General features: G+C 36.4%; 1 protein-coding gene across 2 annotated transcripts; it reads right to left on the bottom strand.

Moving 5' to 3' along the window:
- Nucleotides 1–1,643: 1,643 nt before the first annotated feature.
- RD2 (Adenine nucleotide alpha hydrolases-like superfamily protein) lies at nt 1,644–5,028 on the bottom strand. 2 transcript variants are annotated; one of them, XR_003627985.2, is made up of 5 exons: nt 4,608–5,017; nt 4,407–4,486; nt 2,172–2,290; nt 2,011–2,077; nt 1,644–1,917 (listed from the first exon to the last, which is right to left on the bottom strand). XR_003627985.2 is itself a non-coding variant. In XM_028198464.2 (5 exons), the coding sequence occupies exons 1-5, from the start codon at nt 4,837–4,839 to the stop codon at nt 1,892–1,894; spliced, it is 534 nt and encodes a 177-aa protein (XP_028054265.2). In that variant the 5' UTR covers nt 4,840–5,028; the 3' UTR covers nt 1,644–1,891. The 2 variants fall into 2 exon arrangements, 1 of the variants encoding a protein (XP_028054265.2); XM_028198464.2 differs by having other exon boundaries at nt 2,011–2,087; nt 4,608–5,028.
- Between the last annotated feature and the right edge of the window lie 16,591 nt (nt 5,029–21,619).

The following is a 21,619-nucleotide window of genomic DNA, read 5'->3' as shown; positions in this document are numbered from 1 at the left end:
ATATATGGAAAATTTTGAAACAAGCCTAGGCCCAAAGTTCTCTGCTAGGCTCAATTAAATTGACTACAACCAAACTGTCCAAGTTGGGGTTTCTTTTTCGGAGAATTATTGAGTCACATAACTGCAATAAACAACAATAGGTAAATGAGTGACTCAAAATAATGTAATGGTCAGTCTGACTATAAGACCTACAAGTTGATGTGGCCACAAAGATCCGAACTGTACTACGAGGCATATACAGGTTCCATTGTGAGCAAATTTTTAACACACAAACCATTGGGGTTAGCCCAGTGGCCAGAACTTGTGTTCTTCGAGGTCACAAGTTCAATTATCCTCCCCCTCCAATGTACCAAAAAAAAATTACATGTTCTCCATATGCAAGTTCTTTCATAAACTTTGTTTAACAGCTTGAAAAGGTTGAACCGGGGAATTAATCTATGGTTAGAAGATTTCTCTATCAGGTTCATTAGATCGGAGACAAACAGTATAGAAGAATAATGCAAGAGAAACCAAAGTTCAAGATCAAGGAAAGTCTCCAGTCCGATTCGTTAGAACAGTTCGTTTTCTTTTATTTTATGTGCTTCTTTTTATGAGTTATCAACTCATGGGTTGGCTAACAGTATTTTCATTTAAAATGTCATGTGAGTCATGTAAATTGGCTTACTAACAACTAGTTATTCATTAAGGCAACTTTAGGCAGATTGCAGCTATAATATGACTCTAAGAAGCTCACTGCTGTATCAATTGTTATTCCTATTGGGAAAAGTATTATAAGAGTCATTCAGTAATTCTAGAATCTCAATTATCTTTATTCCCAGTTCATAAGTTTGCTATTATTTCTGTTTTCTCATTGATCATTAACATATAAATAATGAATTGATGAACTATCAACATATTAACGAAAGCAAAGAAACTTTAGAGCCAACTCATATGCTCTAGGATCTCTTTCAAGTGCTCTTCTCACCTATATAAGCCTACCATCAACATTACTATTTTACTTTTCAAAGAAAAAAGAAAAGAAAAGAAAAAATGGTTCATTTGAAATTTAAAATATGCCAAAATTTACACATCCATCTTAGACTACATTTCCGCCAGGTACCTTTTTTCAAAAAGCAGGTTTTGTGAGTAAATAAGTCGAACAGAATGTAGTCACCGGAAACACTACGGATTCTTAATTGAATTATATAGCCAGGTATTTAACTAGAAAGAATCACTTTTAAATGGAAATTCTAAACCAGATGTACAGTGTGAAACAACATCACAACACCACTAATTCTGGACTCAAATGTGACAAATTTGGCAAGCATATGATTTCTCTAACTAATCAAGATAAGAATTTCCACAAGATTTGTGCTTACAATGATCTTTGCAGGCAACTATGATTAAGCAACTGTACAGGGTGTTGTAGGAGTTTCAAAGCCGAGGCTTTGGATGAGGGTGTATTAAGTGAGGATTAAGGGACCATAAGATTAAAAACACTCGAAGGTCCGAGTTTTATGGAGGCAAAGAAGCAGTACAAACGTCAGACTAGTCTAACAGGATTTGAGATGGCACAAAAGATGAGGCCAGTTGATAAGGAGTGATAACGAGTGAATGAATCAAATTTACACATTTGTTACTTGTAGATATTTAGATGGCTCAGATTTAATAAGAAGCCAGACAATGAGTTCTACTTCAATGCCTTTCAAACAATTACACAGTTTACACTCACCAATCATACATCTTTTAATAAAGAATATACATAATTCTTGTCTACGAGTAACAAAACTACAACCATTGATTCACATAAAATAGAAGCAAACTTGTCTTCATCACAACAGCTGCGAATACTCACAATGAAACAAGGTTTCAAATAGATGTCGAATCTGTTTCATGTCTTCTTTCAAGTCAACTAAATTACAGATTCCTCTCCAGCTTCTGCCAGTTCCACATCACAATTTTATAAAATTTTGTAATTATTGAAAATCACTGAAAGGAAATCTACAGATTGATTTAGTTAAGACAAAATACCTTTGCCTGGAACAATAATAATGGGTGCTGTTTTACAGTTGTGGAAACAATACTCACTCACACTTCCCTGCAATACACTGAAGAGAAAACTACCATTCATATCAGAGAAAAAGAAAGGGAGAGACAGAGAGAGGGAGGAAGGGAGGGAGGGTGAGAGTGACCTTTGGATTAAGGTTCGGCCTCTGGTACCCATTACAACAGCAGCAGGTTTTATCCTTTCTGATTCCTTGCAAATTGCCTTTCCTGCATCTCCTTCAACAACACGAGCCAATGTCTTCACCTATTATCATATAAATCATTCAAAATCTATTGATTATAAAGCTAGAAACGCCCAAGTTATCAAGGTATGGTTGACAACAAAGTTTTACTTGGTTAGAATATCATTTATCACATAGCTTCGTAAGGACTATTCCACACAGGCTTGGTTTAAGTATTCCATTTGTGTTATGCAGATTCCCTGAACTAACTTCTTGGGACAGCTTGGTATGAGAAAAAGGTTGATGGTTATTAACAAATTGCACTAATATCTAGCGAAGGTCTTGCTTCAAATTTTATGTTGATTTAAGATAATCAACCCTTTTTGCATTTACCTCATCAATTCTGATCACAATTTCATTTTTGAGTTGTGTAACAAGTTTAGTGAAACCAATTTAAATTTGTGAAATGTAGAATTAAGGTTTGTGATTAAAAAAATAAGAAATATAACCATTCTATTGCGAAGAATTGGAAAGAGGGGCAACATTTTTTTTGGGTGTCCAAACATGCTTTCCCACAAGTCCCTAGACTCTAGTTATGCTAGGAGCTTCCAATGAGAGATTTATTCAATTGTACAATTTTTATCTTGTGTACAACAATACTTTCCCATTCCTCTTTCTTTTTCATAAGTAATTGGTTTGGCAACAAAGAAAGTATATGATTTTGCTCCGTCAACTACCACAAGTATAGGATTTAAATTTTGCATCTAATGCTATTTTTATTCCTGCTGTGGCTAGTAGTGACTTGCATTTATTTTTCCAACCTAAGACGATTTGTACAAGTCTAAAGATTCATGACACCCTTCAAGCACTGTGAAGAGAAGGAAAGGACTTTAGCTAGAGGTGCAATATGCACACCAACACCAACACACACACACAAAAGAGGATAAGCACACTTGAGAAATTGTAGACATCAGACCTATATATAAAAAATAAATAAATAAATAAATAAAAGGGAATTACACCATCATGCAACTAACCAGATACTTTTATTGTGGGAAAGAGTTCATTCATGTAACAATGTTGAGCGTTTACATTACACCAATTTGCTTCAATTTAGAGGTCATGAGCAATGTACCCAATCTATTATGCTGGATCATTGTCAAATTTAGTGCCTAAAATAAAAGCAAAGGGCAAAAGTATACCATACAAAGGGTAAGTGACACGAGTATCCTTCATGATGTTTGCTACCATGTGTATGGGGTAAGAGTTTCTGGACCTGAACTAACTCATCTAGTTATCCTTCATATAATTGGGTTACATCTGTGACCATGAGCAAGTTCTTGCTTCTACTTTCACAAACTAACGCAAAGCCCAATTCAAACTCTCACATATAAACCAATAACATTTGAATTCAGAAGCAACTGGCAGCTATCAAACTCAAAACTACATCAAGCATAGCTGAACAAGTAGCAGTAATTGCCTGGTGAATAACTAAAAACACAAATCTCACCAAGGGAATTGCAGGCTCTAGAAACCCTCTAAGTAGAAAGCAACACTGATTGTTGATTTGTCTGCCCCTTTTGTTTCTTTGCTTGCTCTCAAGCCACTAAAGAGAGTAACGAATCTATTCAGAAAAACAGCGTGCCAAGAACATAAAGGAGGTGTATGATTGGCAGTATGTCATGGATCATACACGGAATATAGTAAGAGTCCTTTTGGGTTTTTTCCCTTTTCTTCTCTCTTCTATTTCAATAGAGAATTTTCAATAGAGTCCTACAGTCCAAGATTGAATTCTAAAATTTTGCAAATTTCTGACACTGAAATTTTCCATCCAAAACTTTAATAAGATATGCGTGTGGCATGTATACATTAAAATATATGCACATGGCCAAGCTTTTTGTTAATCGATGTGGGATCACAACATACCATCACGATGTCCATGGTAACCCTATCCCTCGACCCAATGGTAACCCTATTCCTTCTGGCTGTTTCACTCTATCACTATTGGACACCTTAGTAGGTATCTAATCTATAGATGTGTTCGATCTCATACCCAACGTAGTGGCTAGCTCTGATACCAAATAATACAAAAACTCAGTCTTAAACTGAATTTTCAAAATTGAAATTCCTCATTCAAGTTCTATAATATTCTATGAAAACAAAACAAATGTAGATGGTGAAAAGGAAGATAAAACACACCATGGCGATCTCAAAAGCCTCCACAGCAAGCTTCTCCATAAGGGCCTGAGTGGCCTCGTACACAATGTTGTTCTTCAAACCTAATTTCAAAACCGCAATTTCTAAATCAACAATTGAGATCCAAAACAGCTTTTCACCAATTCAAAATACCTATATGTCTAGAGAGAGAGTGTGTGTGAATGAGAGAGAGAGAGAGAGTACTGGATACAGCGTGAACGAGATGAACGGTGTCAGCGAGGCGGCAGAGGTGGACGAGGGCCCAATCGAAGGCGTGCTTGCTGTTGGGGCCATGATCGACGGCGATGAGGATGTCGCGACCGCGACGTCTCTCGCCGGTTTCTCTCTCCAGTTCCGGCTCCGCCACCACCGGTATTAGCGACGGTAGCTTCACTTCTCTCCAATTGTACTCATCTTCCTCCATTAACGTCTCCATTCTCTCTCTCTCTCTCTCTCGGTGTCTGCTGATCAACTGATCAATTATTAGTTGAGTGATTCGTGAATTGTATAATTAGAAGTGAAATAAACAGCAAAGCCGCCGTGTTCAAATTGTCTTTCTCCCTCAATCTACCCCCAAACTTTATCCTCTGTCGTGTAAGGGTGGGTGGGTGGGTGGGCGGGCGGGCGGGTGGGTGGGGAGAAGTTCTTGGCTCGGCTAGGAGTACGTTTGTGGTATTATGTGTTTGGTTCTAATTTTTTGAAAAATTTTATATTTTTTATATTTTTTGTTTTTAACAAATATTTTTAAAATTTAACGTAATTTTTTTTACGTTTTAGATTTACCTTATTTAGATTTATCTAAAAAAATAAAATATTTATAAAAAAATATTTTAAAAAATTAATAAATATATAAAAATATAAAAATTATATTGAATTCTCATTTTTTTTTGGTATTTAACAAATTTTTTAAAAAAAAATTCACAAATATTATATTTTTTAAGTGTATTTATATTAGGTGCGTTTAAAAATTAAAAAAATTATTTAGAATATTAAAAAAATTTAATAAAAATTAAAAAAATATGAAAAATAAAAAAATTCAAATTTCTAAAAAATAAATCCTAAAATAGAAACCAAAACATGCTGATTATGATTGATAAAAAATAAAATAAAATTTATAAATTTATATTAAAGAAGTAAAAAATATAAAAAAAACATAATAAATTATATTAATGAAAGATATGATTCACTGATATGCCTAAATTAATCAATAATTTTTCGTGATTGTGACTGGTGTTTTCTCACCAACCAATCATATACATAGTTCGTGGGGCAATGCTATAGACCACTAATTTACCATCACTAATACTACCACTAGTAAGGTGGCAATTGAAAAAAAAAAGAAAAAAAAAAAAAAACAAGGCACAAAACATGTGGCAGTGGGTATTAGAGCCACCACTAATTAGTGATCTAAAGCATTTTTGATAGTTCGTGGGTGTGACTGTTGTTTTCTCAGCAAGCAATCATATTGTTCGAAATAATGTTTTAGAGCACCAAATTGGGAGCTCTAGAGCATCACTAATGATGTGGTACAGTGGCCCCCACCAAAGTGATGCGATGTTTTGGCTTGAGTTTGTTTTTTTTTTTTTTTTTTTAAAACTCATTAGAGCTATTAGTGATCTAAAAGTTAGTGGGAGGAATCACCATAGAGTTCGTGGGTGTGACTGCTTCTCAGCAAGCAATCATATATATAGTAGATATTTGAAAAGTCGCTATTTTAGTATATTATTTTAATTTTTAATTATTTTAGAAGGTTAAGGTTTTTATGTTTAAAAAGATAATTGAATTTTTTTATAGTTAGATGTGATATTTGTGAGAAAAAAAAAATTATAAATTTAATATGATATTTTATTTTATTAATTATTTTAATTTATTTTATTTTTTAATATTATTTTAATCAAAAAAGTCAAAAAAAAAAAAAAAAACTATTTCCTAAACACCCCCATAGAGATAAGGAGGGGAGGGGAGGTTTCCTTACTTTCTCTTCTTGTTTTCTTATTTGTTGGGTTATTAGGTTCAATTTTGATAATCTAAATTGTTCACATTTTAGATTTTATTTAGTATATTATATCTGTAAAAAATTAAGTTGATCAAATATCAGAAAAGCATGTGTTTGAAAAATTATTTATTAATTTTTAAAAAAAAATAGTTTTTAGTTTGATGATCCGAATACATAACTTCTGATATCTAATCAATTTGATTTTTTACAAGTATAATATACTCAACAAATCTTAAAATATAAATGAATCGGATCATCAAAATTGAACCTAAAAGTAAGCGCCAATAACCTAACAAGTAAGAAGATAAGGAGAAAATTTTGATTTAGGACAACCAGCCTTTTTGTGACTTTTGAGGGGCTTATTTCAGCTCATATAATTTAAATCTTTTATTCTATGATAAAATATAATATTAAATAAATTTTCATGTATGGAATTACATTAATTAGATTTTTTTTTCTGAACGAGATATTATAATTATATTTGCATTAAAGTTGAGCCATAAATATTATCTTGAGTCATTTTACAAAATAAATAATTTAAATAATTTCGTTAATCACAAATTTAATTCGAAAGAATTATAAATTCATACATAAAGCTGGTATGTATCATGTTTCAAAACATTATGGCTCTCTTTGGTATCCAGAGCTTATTTTGAACATAATATTTGTCTAGGAGATTCAATCATAATTCCACACTCACTTTTGAAAACTCGGTCGAAGGCGGAAAAATTTAGGCTAACCGGTCGTCTCACCGGACGTCCGGCGGGTTGATCGGAACAGTACAAATTTTTTATTTTGTATTATTTTTTTTTTTGACATATGTTAATTTTTATATATTTAAAAAAAAAATTCAAAATTTTTAAATTTTTTTATGAGCTTGAATAGAATTTTTAGTTATGTGTTTGGTTATGAGTTGTAAGTTTTTGTATCAAATATCATATGTTACATCAAAAATTCCCTACTCAATTCCAAACTCTTTTCAAAACTCTTTCACCAAACAAATTTTCTACACTCAAATTATAATTCCAAAACTCACAAACTCAAAATACAACTCCTACACTCAAATCATATTTAAAAAGTTCTACTAAATGCAACCTATAATAATTTTACTAACACTTTTTATGGGTCAAATAATTGTGAAGTTTGGTTCGTCGAGCTCCCATAATGAGTTTAACTTTGATGATCCCATCTGTCTATATTTTAGTTTTAAGTCTTTATGTATAAATCATTTAACAAAAAATAAAATATTAATTATATCTGATAATCAAATACACATGGTTTTGTAAAAAAAAAAAAAATAGATAGCTCATTGTAGGGTCAGAAATTAAACCCCAAATTAAGTATGGGCCTAAGTGTTGAGGTCGCCATTCTGAGACGACTAGGAATGAAAAAAAAGCATGTGCTAAAACCTAAGGGAAGTGGGCCAACAGTGGGCCGAAGTAAATCCTACCCGCCAAGGGTCCAAACAAACTCCACAAAGGGAAATGCCTAGGTCAAGTTACAGAGGCAACACATGCGACGGTCAAGTTGCGAAAGGGAACACTTGCGGCGGTCAATTTGCTGAGGCACTTTGCCTCAGCGCTACCATTCCCCAATAATGTCTATTTAGCCGCCGACTAAAGTTGCTGAGGGAAAGAGAAACCCGAAGCAACTAAATTGCAGAGGCAACACTTGCGGCGCCAAGTTGTGAAGGCACTTTGTCTCAACGCCGCCATTCCAAATATTGTTGGTTTCACCACTACCTGGAGTTGTTGAGAGGAGGAGAAAATCGAAGCAACTAACTTGCAGAGGCATTACTTGCAGTGCCCAAGTTGCAAAGGCACTTTGTTGGCGCCGCCATCTCCAATATTGTTGGTTTTTCCATTTGAACTTGCCACGGGAAATGATTGCTGCAGCAACTGCAGCTGCCGTAACCAACTTGTGGAAGAAATATCTTGCCAATGTGATAGCAGCCTTTGGGGAAAGCTTCCCATCTACAAGTAGAGGCTAATGCTTGGCGCTGATAGTAGGCCCCAAGACATTACCAGCCTAAGGTTGATAGCAGGCGCAAAGTTTATTACATTAGCGTTGATAGCAAGCCCTAAGACTTACTGGTTGGAGCTAATAACAAGCCTATAGATACCAGTTTACCGCGGCAACCCCACGAAGATGAGAACAGGGAAACTCGATCGCAAGGGACTCCCTTTTCATTTACCGAGGTCATGAACCTCCCTTAGCCGCACAGGCAGGACTAAGGAAGCCCCCTTGGGCTTGGTACTAAGACACAACATGGCTGATAGCAGGCTTAGCTGTGGCCTTTGCCTTGGGAAGCTGGGGAGTTTGTGGTTAGGTAGTTAAGAGTGGAGGCTTCGTTGAGGTGAGCACGAACATAGTCAATAGTAGATTAATGGAGTCCTAAGAATGCATGTACTGGCCAAATAGAACTAAGAAGGCAAGTGAAGTAGCAGGGTTTACTGCTGCAAGTGCACTTGCTGATGTTCGAGCTAATAAGGCAAGTGCAGTGGCAAACACTCCCGCTGCAACTGCACTTGCTGAGACTCAAAAGGGAGTTGCAGCGCCAAACACTCTCGTCGTAACTACACTTGTTGAGGGCTCAAAAAAAGTAGTTGCAGAGGCAAACAGATATTACACAGTACATGCAGATGGACACATGGCACCTTCAGCTTAGTGGCTTAAGGCAGAATATTCCATGTGATCCTCTAGGACACATGTCTTCTCTCAATTTGGCCACTTGGTATCCTCTTGGTACCAAAGAAAAGCCTATAAATAGGACCCATTTCCCAAGGTTCAAGAAGAGGAATTTTGGCGATTTGGGAGAGATGCTGCCCATTTGTGCACTGCCATACATTTCTTTTTGAGCTACCTGCTTCACCCTCACCCAACTGCTCACTCTCCAACTTTCTAAACAGTTGCTACTGCTCATCCTCATTCCATTCTACCATTGTTGGACTATTAGCATAGTTTTGCCTCTCTAATCACCTTCCTAACCTTTAACCTGCCTCCATTTCTGGCGACTCCACTGGAGAGGCTGCTTTGTTGATGGTTCATACCCGCAGTGGCTTACATACTTCACTGGAAAAGATGACAGAAGATGAAGTTCAGCAACCTCTATGGTAGCAAGGCTCTTCCAATGGTAGAACAACACATGCTGAGGACCATGACCACAGTGTTGTGGTTGAGGCGATCCAGTCACTCTAGGATACGCAGATAGAGATCCTGGCAGCTTTGCAAACTCTCACTGAGACTATTATGGCCATGGCGTCCAGACCAGCTCCAGTCCAGGCACCTTTGCCTGTAACAGTCCCAAACTCAATGTTTAACCTGTTCATTCGGAATCAGGCTCCGATCCAAGTGCCTCTAGTGGTACCCCAAGTGAACGGTACGGACGCTGGTTCAGCTACCCAAGAGCAGATTGGACCATTCTAGTCTACTCACTTTGTTACTCAAGCCGATATACAAGCTATGCTTGAGTAAGAGCGCAGCAAGAAACAACTACCATCTCTCCCCGACCTAGATATGAAGCCCCCATACTCTCAGGAGATATTGGTTATGCCATACCCAACTGGGTATACAGTATCCAAGTTTATCAAATTTGATGGGAAGCAAGGCAATGCCAGAGAACATGTGGTGAGGTTCATTGGAACTCTCAGTGTCCATGGTAGTGACCACTCTCTGCGCCTTCGGGAGTTCACCAAATCACTTACTGAAAGGGCTTATAGCTAGTACATGAACTTGGTCTAACTCGATCAAGAGTTGGGAGGAGATGGTGAACAAGTTCCATACAAAGTTCTTCCAAGTCCAAGAGAAAGTTACAACCCTCATGCTCGGGCGCGAGATGTCCAAAAGGAAGGTGAGGGTATACTGGACTATGTCAAGCGATTGTAGGATAAGACTATTGACTGTCATGAACCAGTGGATGAGGCCCACTTGATCAACATATGTGTGGAAGGTGCCATGCACGACTACAAAATTTTCTTAGTGAACCATAATCTACTTACCTTTTCAACCTTGGTTGAGGTAGCTAGGAACCTTAGTACCACTGGTGTAACGCCCCAACCCTTCACATGTCATCAATATTGTTCGCTTTGGGCCTTACCCGCACAGATTTGTTCTTCTCAGTAGGTCACCCATCCCAGAACTACTCCAGCCTAAGCATACTTAACTTTAAAGTTTTGTTAGGGATTTCACCACTCGGGAAAAGGCCTCGATGCTATATAAGGGTCTAGGTTTTTACTTTATAGTCCAAGAACTCCCCATCCATTCCCGATGTGGGACATTGGGACCTCACAATCCACTCCCTTTAAGGCTGCACGTCCCCGTGCAGTAGCCTGCCAGCTCACAAGCCCGTCTACATGCACCGAGAGATGCCAGGGCCCATACTCGGTACTCCGGAGAGTCGGCTCTGATACCATTTGTAACACCCCAACCCTTCACATGTCATCAATATTGTCTGCTTTGGTCCACGCCCGCATGGATTTGTTCTTTCCAGTGGGTCACTCATCCTAGAACTACTCCAGCTTAAGCACACTTAATTAGGAAGTTCTGTTAAGGATTTCACCACTTAAGAAAAGGCCTCGATGCTATATAAGGGTCTAGGTTTTTACTTTTATAGTCTAGGAACTCCCTATTCATTCCCAATGTGGGACATCGGGACCTTACAACTGGCCCTCTGCATAGATCTCGCAACAGTTACCGCTACTCCCACAATAACAGAGTTGCTGCGGTAAACTCTGTAGGAAGGAGCCGCTCACAAGGGGAGACGTCATCCTCTCGGAAGAGGAAGTTATGAGGACAGAAATCTATATCCTTGCAGCCTTGAGAATGTTAAGGCATTGGTTAAAGAATGGGTAGCTGATAATGAACTTATTTTGCCTCCGGTTGATGTCCCTCGAACCAAGAAGGACAAACAAAGCCCAGATTATTGCATCTATCACAGAGCCACCAGACACCCTACTAGGGACTGCTGGACTTTGAAAAGTATCTTCAAGAAGAAAGTTGATGCAAATGAGCTGAAATTCAAAGATGCCGGTAACCGTGATGTAAGGAAGGACCCTTATCCTAACCACAAGGAGAAGGGGGAAAATGCACATAAGATTGGCTATCTTGGGCCTGTGCGCGATCAAGTGCATATGGCGTCCTACTATGATGAGTTAAAAGAAACTGCAACTGGCTAGCTCCCTGAAACAGTACCTGCGGAGGCAAAACTCGCAGAGGATACTCATGCATAAGCCTTGCAAAATTCTGTCAAGTTTTGTACCTTCTTTGACCAACTAAGGCTGAGCCAAGCCGCCAGGTTAGAAGCAACATAGGCCCTCATCAACATCTCTGAAGTCCACCATACTGAAGTTACTGAAGCTAAGGAGTATGTGCCTCTTCACATCTAGGAAGATTATCGGGCCCTTACTTTTTCAGAGGCAGATAGAGCCTACCTCTTTCCTCATAACCATTCTCTTTTTGTCATAGCTTACATAAATGACGTGGAGTTTAAGCGTGCTTTCCTTGATGGCGGAGCATCCATAAACATCATCATTACCGATACCTTTGCGAAGGCTGGCATCCCAAAATCTAGGATGGGCCGCCAACCCATTACTGTGACGGGTTTCGGTGGTGAGAAAAATGTTACTAAGGTCCATGTTGTAGTGGACTTAGCAGTTAGCGAGGTTTACTCTGCCACTAAGTTCCATGTGATTAAAGCGGACACAAATTACCACATGATACTTAGCAGAGCTTGGATGCACCAATATGGGACTATCCCGTCTAGTTATCACCAATGCGTAAAGACAAAGTTGGGGAAGCACACAGTGGCCATAAATGCGTCTGAAAAGCCATTTGGAGTAGAAGAGGTACACTATTCTGATGCAGTTTTTAGAACTGAGCTATCAACTGATAAAACTCCAAGGGTTCGTAAGGTTGCAGGGGTAAAATTGCCGAAGTGAGAAGACATTCGAGATGTATAGGTTGCTCTAGAAAGCAGTGGGCAGAAGAGGAGCAACAAGTCCACAAGTCCTCTGTAGCGATCCTAATTTTCTTAAGTCATTTATTTATTATTATGATTATTATTATCTTATTTTATTTTTGACTTTATTAATTGTGTGGTCACATGAGAATTTAATGTGATATTTAATGAATTTAATGTGATATTTAATGAATTTAATGTGCTATTTAATTATATATATTTAACTTAAATATTTATATTTGTTATATAAAAAAAAGAAGAGAAGTGTTATATATATATATATATATCTAATCTTATATTTATATTTATATATAGTGCAATTATGTTGTTTAATATAATATAATAATCACCAAGGATCCTCTAGAGTTTTTTTTTCCTAAAGTTTCCTAAAGTGGTGTGTTGTATGGGTGAGATTTAATGCTAAAAAATTGATGTGACTTGTCATTAAATCTCAACCATATATATAACAATCAAATTAGATTAGAATAAGGATTAGGTTTTGAAGATAGAAGAAAGAAAACAAAATCAAAAGAAAGGGTGCTCTGCTACGGCAGAGAGAGAGAGAGAGAGAGAGAGAGAAATCAAGATAGAGAGTGTTGTGCTGTGTGCCGTGAAAAGAGAAGGAAGAAAAGATTAGGATTTTATTTTGGTGGTTCTATTAGTTCTTCAAACAATTTTTTGATCTTCAAAATAATATTGTCAGTACAAAACCTACTTGCCTTGATTTATGTTTAATTCGTTACTTTTATTTATTTATTTTTATTTATTTGATATTAGTCTGATTTTGTATTTACATAAAGATGATAGATTGATTTTAATTATTTTGATTAGTGGTGTACGTAAAGTTTAGGATTTTTGGATGATTGATTGATTTTAATTACCTTGATTAGTTGTGTATGTAAAGTTTAAGGTTTTTAAATAATTGATTGATTTTAATTACTTTGATTAGTTGTGTATGTAAGGTTTAGGGTTTTTAAATAATTGATTGATTTTAATTATTTTTGTTAGTTGTGTATAGGGCAATGGTAGAGGGCCACAATTTTTGTGGCTCAAATGGCTCAAAACTGTCAAAACGACATCGTTTTGAGCACAAAATATGCCAAAACGACGTCGTTTTAGCAGTTTTGAGCCATTTGAGCCACAAAAATTGTGACTCTCAAACATTATTCTTGTGTATACAAGGTTTAGGATTTTTTTTCTTATACGCATTTATTTTATGGTTGTAATCAGACTCATGATTATATAAAATTAAAAAAACTTAGAATCCATAGATATTGGTTAGAGGATGGATTGATTCGTTGTTTTTATTTATTTATTTTTATTTGATGTTGGATTGATTTTGTATTTGCATGTAGATGATGGATTGATTTTAATTATTTTGATTAGTTGTGTATGCCATGTTTAGGATTTTTATATGGATTTATTTTATGGCTGTAATTACACTCATGGTCATATGAAATTAAAATTAATTAAGAACCTATAGATAAATTCCTTATACTCCACCATGACTCCATGGATTGTTGTTTTATTTGAGTGATGGTGAGAAAGTGTGTATAAAAAAAAAGTGAGGATTATGAGATTTATTTGAATGCCTTAGGCATGGCATTGTTATGTTTATTCTCATGTGTGAGATGTTGTGTATATATATATATTGTTGCCTCGTTCTCATGAGTAGACGAGTGCTTTAATTTGCGCACATACGTATATGCTAACTATCCAGGAAGTGTGAGTCAAAATCGGGACGATATCCTCGTGCAAGTTTGGCTTCGGAGCGGTGTTAGGTATACGAGAGGCACATGGGATATATGTGTAGGCTGGAAGGGGAGGGCCGAAGTGGTGGAATTAAGGTACAAAGAATTTAATTATGAGTTTATTGATTTGTACATCTTGAAAAATAGTAATCGACCTCAATAAATTATGAGATTTGAGGAGAGGCATGTATACGTGATTTTGGACAACTTTTGTGTTGTAGCATTTTATTAAAAAAATCGATTAGAACTTATAATCGGATGACCTTGGTTATTGTTGGTTTGATTCATTTTGGTGATGCAGATTTTATAGGCTGTTTTAACCCACGAAACGAGCTCATTTTTTTTTTGTTTCCAATAAACTAAAGTAAAACATTATTCTGCACACTTTTCGTGTTTTGAACTTTTTCGAAAAAAATCATCTTAGGGCAGTTTTTGTTCGTTTTCAGCTTTAGATTTTTTGATTGAATTCCGTCTAGATTTTTAGATCAAGTTTTTCTCTTAACCTATTCAGTTTCTGTTAAATTCGTTCGCGCTGTCTTTTAGGAAAATTGATTCTGTACAACTTTCGTTCTTTGAGTTTTGATCAATTCAAATTATTTAAACAGGAAACGGTGCATTTTATACTTATTCAGCAAGTTACTTATGATTAAATTATACTAACTTTATTTTTTTTGCAGGATGGTGGGTCTTACTAACTTTTTATGCAGGGCTGACCCGCTATATTTTTATTTCTATTTTATCTATTTTATAATCAATTTATATTTCGTTGTGTACGGACAAGAAACTAAATGCCACCGTATCTCGAGAAACTACCCTTTCGTCTCGGTGCGGTTGGAACTACTTGTCTTGTCTCGTAATAAGAATTTAATGTGTATTTGTTTGTGTCTGGTGGACACGTGGGTGTTGAATCTTGTACTCATACCAGTATACCTGTATACTGACCCGTTTTGTCTCTTGACAATTCGGGTGCGTTCTGTTTGAGCGCAGCTGAGCTTCCTTTGCATGATTAGTAGAGGTTTTGGTGGTGACAAGAAATAACTGTGATCGTAGGACATGTCGTTTGGAGTTCTTTTATTTTTCTTGAGCTTAGGATTGATATTAGTCTATGTATTTATTATTCTCTTTATGACTTTAGTATTGGAATAATTTGGCATGGTTTGTAATCGTACATTATTTAAGTTATTTTGACTTTGTGTTGTTACTTTAATGTTAGAGGTATTTGTTAGTTATGGAATTATGGTGAATGGTTTAGTTGGCATTTAGTTTTTTTTTGTTTCACCCCTAGGATTTGGATGATGGAATATTATTGGGATTTAGTCCTAATTTAATATTTAATTGTCCGAATTTTGGGGTGTGACAGTTTGGTATCAGCGCTCTAGGTTACCCTAGAGTTATGAGAGTTTAAGTGATCCTCGGATTGTGGAAACATGGGTTAGATAGTTTAGTTTGGTGGTTGGATTTATTCTAACCAGTTAAGAACAAATTCTTCTTATGTGTTTAACTTGAAAGTGATGGCTGGAAGGTATCTTTAATTTTTTTTTCAAGAACCCATTGGAGTACTTTTTGATCATATCTAGGCAGTTTGTAGAAAGAGAACATATTGTAACTACCTTCTTGTCTAGCCCTATTCGTGTTGAGACTCCTTTAGGAAGGGCAGTTACTCTTTATGAGATGTGTAAAGATTTTGAGATTGACTTTGCAGGCAAAGTCTTGTATGCGGACCTAATTGTTTTAGGGTTTGAGGGGTTTACAATTATTTTGGGTATAGATTGGTTGCAAAAACACTTTGTGACTCTAGATTGTGCTGGAAGGACTGTAAATATAGATATTCTCGGTATGTCACGGCTTACCCACACTTCTAGCGATGGAGAAGAGTTGGTGATAACGAGTTTTCTGTGCTCGGTAGAAATCCCTAAGCAGGGTATTAGTGAGGTAGATGTGGTACGTGAATTTGAGGATGTATTTCAGGAGATACCTGGACCTCCTCCTCAACGGGTAGTAGAATTTCGCATTGACCTAATGCCAAGAACTGCACCAATTTCTAAGGCGGCATACAGAATGGCGCCTAAGGAGCTTGTAGAGATGAAAAAGTAGCTGGAAGAGATGCTTCAAAAAGGGTTCATTCGTTCAAGTAACTCCTCGTGGGGAGCACCTGCGATCTTTGTCTCCAAGAAAGATGGCACTCCCCGTATGTGGATAGATTACAGAGAGCTAAACAAGGTGACTATCAAGAACAAGTATCCGCTACCTAGAATTGATGACTTGTTTGATCAATTGAACATGTTCTCTCAGTTTGATCTCAAAACAGGTTACCATCAGATGGGTGTGCTAGAGGAAAGTATACCGTTTACTGGCTTTCGGACCCGATATAGGTTGTACGAATTTCCTGTTATGCCTTTTGGTTTGACCAATGCTCCTGTCTACTTCATGGACTTGATGAACAGAATTTTTCAACCATATCTAGATAAGTTTGTGATTATCTTCATAGATGATATCCTGATGTATTCTAAGAATGAGGAGGAACACAGAGAACACTTGAAAGTTGTATTGCAGACTTTGAGAGAGCAACAGTTATACGCTAAGTTCAGTAAGTGTCACTTTTGAGAGAAAGAAGTTCGATTTTTGGGACATGTTGTGTCCAATCAGGGAATAGCGGTAGATCCTGAAAAAGTTATTGCGGTCAAAGAATGGAAGCAGCCCACGAACCCTACAGAGGTGAGAAGTTTTTTAGGACTAGCTGGTTATTACAAGAGATTTATAGAGAAGTTTTCCACTATCGCAGCACCCATGACCAAGTTGACCCGCAAGAATGTGAAGTTTGTATGGACAGATGATTGTGAGAAAGCTTTCCAGGAGTTAAAGCAACGGTTGACTACAGCGCCAGTGTTAACTATACCGGTACAAGGGCAAAAGTTAGTAATGTTTACTGATGCGAGTGGAACTGGGTTGGGATGTGTGTTGATGCAGCATCAGAAGGTTGTATCTTATGCTTCTCGATAATTAAAACCTCATGAGAGACGATATCCTACTTATGACTTAGGCCTCGTTTGGGAACAGGTTAATTTAGTAACTTTTTGGTTATTTGGCTAAAATATGAACTAAAAAAAACTAGTATTTTTGATATGAGTTGTTGGCTTTTTGGCTAATTTAGTAACCTTTTGACTTTTTGGCTAAAAGGGAAGGTTCCCAAACGAGGCCTTAGAGTTGGCAGCAGTTGTTTTTGCGTTGAAAGTGTGGCGACACTACTTGTTTGGGGTGCATTTTGAGTTGTACACAGATCACAAGAGTCTCAAATATCTCTTTTCTCAAAAAAAGTTGAACATGAGGCAACAGAGGTGGGTTGAATTCGTCAGTAGTTATGATTTCGAGATCCTTTACCACCCAGGGAAAGGAAATGTGGTCGCTGATGCACTTAGTCGACAACATGGGATTATAGCTTCTTTGATGATTCAAGAATGGAAGTCCTTAGAGTTAATTTCGATGCATGATGTTCAACCAATAGAGTGTGCTGAGAAGGCATACATTGGTAGTTTGACCATGCAGCCGACATTACTGGATAAAGTTCGTCAGATGCAGAATTTAGATGGGTTTCTCGTCAGCAAGCTCGATGACCTTGTAGTGGATTTGATCGATGATTGTCCTACTGATTGGTCTGTGGACTTAGATGGGGGATTGCGATTCAGGGGCAGGTTGTGTGTACCTAACATTGTTGAATTGAGGAAAGAGATTATGGATGATGCCCATAGGTCTTGATATACGATTCACCCTGGTGGGACTAAGATGTATCATGACCTAAAGAGGACGTTTTGGTGGGAAGGTATGAAGAAAGACGTATGAGAGAATGTTTCTCGATGTTATGTGTGCCAACAGGTTAAGGCAGAACACCAACGACCGTTTGAACTTTTGCAACCTCTTGAGATCCCTACTTGGAAATGGGAGTGCATCTCTATGGATTTCGTGGATGGATTGCCGCGGTCTAAGTGAGGCAATGAATCTATTTGGGTGATAGTGGATCGACTCACCAAGTCTGCTCATTTTATTCCTATCAGTGTTCACCGAACTGCGGATAAACTAGCTAGGCTGTAGATTCGGGAGGTGGTGCGACTTCATGGCGCACCAGTTTCTATAGTTTCGGATCGTGATCCATTGTTTGTGGCAGAGTTTTGGGAGAGTTTTTAGCATGCTTTGGGTGCTAGATTAGACCTGAGCACGGCTTATCATCCTCAGATAGATGGGCAAACTGAGCGGGTAAATCAGATCTTGGAGGATATGTTGAGAGTTTGTGTCCTCAATCTTGGTGGTAGTTGGGAAGAACACTTGCCATTAGTGGAGTTTGCTTATAATAATAGTTATCACTCCAGTATCGGGATAGCACCTTTTGAGGCTTTGTGTGGGAGGCCATGTCGATCACCTTCATGTTGGATGGAGGTAGGAGATACGCCGTTGTTAGGGCTAGAGTTGGTGAGGGAGACTACGGAGAAGGTAAATATTATTCGGGAACGTATTAAGACTGCACAGAGTCGTCAGAAGAGTTACGCTGATAGAAAACATAAGGAGGTTGAGTTGAATGTTGGAGATTTCGTGTTTTTGAAGGTCTCACCGATGAAGGGTATTATGCGGTTCGGAAAGAAAGGAAAGTTGGCACCTAGATTTGGGGGACCATATGAGATCACTGAGAGGATTGGTAATGTGGCTTACAAATTAGCTCTACCACTTGGTTTAGCTTTGATTCACAATGTGTTCCATGTATTGCAGAAGTGTGTGCAAGACCCATCTCAAGTAGTATCACCAGAAGTGTTGGAGATTAGTGATGATCTAACATATGTGGTGCGATCGGTTACTATTCTAGATCGGGATATAAAGCAATTGCGGCGCAAGAAAGTAAACTTGGTGAAAATGCAATGGAGTGAAGATGAGAACGATATTACCTGGGAGTTAGAAGAGAAAGTTCGGCGTATGCACCCGAAACTTTTTGCTTAGTACTCTCTCCTATCGAATCTCGAGACGAGATTCTTTTGAGGTGTGTATATTTAGCGACCTTAATTTTCTTAAGTCATTTATTTATTATTATGATTATTATTATCTTATTTTATTTTTGACTTTATTAATTATGTGGTCCCATGAGAATTTAATGCGATATTTAATGAATTTAATGTGATAATTAATTACTTTAATGTGTTATTTAATTATATATATTTAACTTAAATATTTATATTTGTTATATAAAAAAAAGAAGAGAGGTGTTATATATATATATATATATATCTAATCTTATATTTATATTTATATTTATATATAGTGCAATTATGTTGTTTAATATAATATAATAATATATAATAATCAAATTAGATTAGAATAGGGATTAGGTTTAGAAAATAGAAGAAAGAAAACAAAATCAAAAGAAAGAGTGCTCTGCTATGGCAGAGAGAGCCGAGAGAGAGAGAGAGAGAGAGAGAGAGAAATAAAGATAGAGAGTGTTGTGCTGTGTGCCGTGAAAAGAGAAGGAAGAAAGGATTAAGATTTTATTTTGGTGGTTCTATTAGTTTTTCAAATAATTCTTTGATCTTTAAAATAATATTGTGAGTACAAAATTCACTTTCCTTGATTTATGTTTAATTCGTTATTTTTATTTATATATTTTTATTTATTTGATATTAGTCTGATTTTGTATTTACATAAAGATGATAGATTGATTTTAATTATTTTGATTAGTGGTGTATGTAAAGTTTAGGATTTTTGGATGATTGATTGATTTTAATTACCTTGATTAGTTGTGTATGTAAAGTTTAAGATTTTTAAACAATTGATTGATGTTAATTACTTTGATTAGTTGTGTATGTAAGGTTTAGGTTTTTAGATGATTGATTGATTTTAATTATTTTTGTTAGTTGTGTATACAAGGTTTAGGATTTTTTTTCTTATACGCATTTATTTTATGGTTGTAATCAGACTCATGATTATATAAAATTAAAATAAACTTAGAATCCATAGATATTGGTTAGAGGATGAATTGATTCGTTGTTTTTATTTATTTATTTTTATTTGATGTTGGATTGATTTTGTATTTGCATGTAGATGATGGATTGATTTTAATTATTTTGATTAGTTGTGTATGCCATGTTTAGGATTTTTATATGGATTTATTTTATGATTGTAATTACACTTATGGTCATATGAAATTAAAATTAATTAAGAACCTATAGATAAATTCCTTATACTCCACCATGACTCCATGGATTGTTGTTTTATTTGAGTGATGGTGAGAAAGAGTGTATAAAAAAAAATGAGGATTATGAGATTTATTTGAATGCCTTAGGCTTGGCATTGTTATGTTTATTCTCATGTGTGAGATGTTGTGTATATATATATTGTTGCCTCGTTCTCATGAGTAAACGAGTGCTTTGATTTGCGCGCGTACGTATATGCTAACTATCCGGGGAGTGCGAGTCAAACTCGAGACGATATCCCTGTGCAAGTTTGGCTTCGGAGCGGTGTTAGGTATACGAGAGGCACATGGGATATATGTGTAGGCTGGAAGGGGAGGGCCGAAGTGGTGGAATTAAGGTATAAAGAATTTAATTATGAGTTTATTGATTTGTACATCTTGAAAAATAGTAATCGACCTCAATAAATTATGAGATTTGAGGAGAGGCATGTATACGTGATTTTGGACAACTTTTGTATTGTAGTTTTTTATTAAAAAGATCGATTAGAACTTATAATTGGATGACCTTGGTTATTGTCAGTTTGATTCATTTTGATAATGCAGATTTTATAGGCTGTTTTAACCCACGAAACGAGCTCATTTTTTTTTGGTTTCGTACAATCTAAAGTAAAACATTATTCTGCACACTTTTCGTGTTTTGCACTTTTTCAAAAAAAATCATCTTAGGACAGTTTTTGTTCGTTTTCAGCTTTAGATTTTTCGATTGAATTCCGTCTAGATTTTTAGATCAAGTTTTTCTCTTAACCTGTTCAGTTTCTATTAAATTTGTTTGGGTTGTGTTTTAGGAAAATTGATTCTGTACAACTTTCGTTCTTTGAGTTTTGATCTATTCAAATTATTTAAGCAGGAAACGGTGCATTTTTATGCTTATTCAGCAAGTTACTTATGATTAAATTATATTAACTTTATTTTTTTTGCAGAATGGTGGGTCTTACTAACTTTTTATGCAGGGCTGGCCCACCATATTTTTTTTTCTATTTTGTCTATTTAATAATCAATTTATATTTCGTTGTGTACGGACAAGAAACTAAATACCACCGTATCTCGAGAAACTATCCATTCGTCTCGGTGCGGTTGGAACTACTTGTCTTTTCTCGTAATAAGAATTTCATGTGTATTTGTTTATGTCTGGTGGACATGTGGGTGTTGAATCTTGTACTCATACTAGTATACCTGTATACTGACCCGTTTTGTCTCTTGACAAATCGGGTGCGTTCTGTTTGAGCGCAGCCGAGCTTCCTTTGCAGGATTAGTAGAGGCTTTGGTGGTGACAGGAAATAACTGTGA

Source organism: Camellia sinensis, chromosome 2 (genome assembly GCF_055761805.1).
Source record: "Camellia sinensis isolate YWXY chromosome 2, ASM5576180v1, whole genome shotgun sequence".
NCBI classification, from domain to species: domain Eukaryota; kingdom Viridiplantae; phylum Streptophyta; class Magnoliopsida; order Ericales; family Theaceae; genus Camellia; species Camellia sinensis.
This window is presented reverse-complemented; position numbering and strand designations above follow the sequence as displayed.

Excerpts from the sequence above, each read along its gene's own strand:
- RD2 (XM_028198464.2), bottom strand. The coding sequence starts at position 4,839 with ATGGAGACGTTAATGGAGGAAGATGAGTACAATTGGAGAGAAGTGAAG. Across the intron at positions 4,487-4,607 it reads TCTCGTTCACGCTGTATCCA|GTTTGAAGAACAACATTGTG; the intron begins GTACTCTCTCTC and ends TTTTGAAATTAG. Across the intron at positions 2,088-2,171 it reads GGCCGAACCTTAATCCAAAG|TGTATTGCAGGGAAGTGTGA; the intron begins GTCACTCTCACC and ends TTTTCTCTTCAG.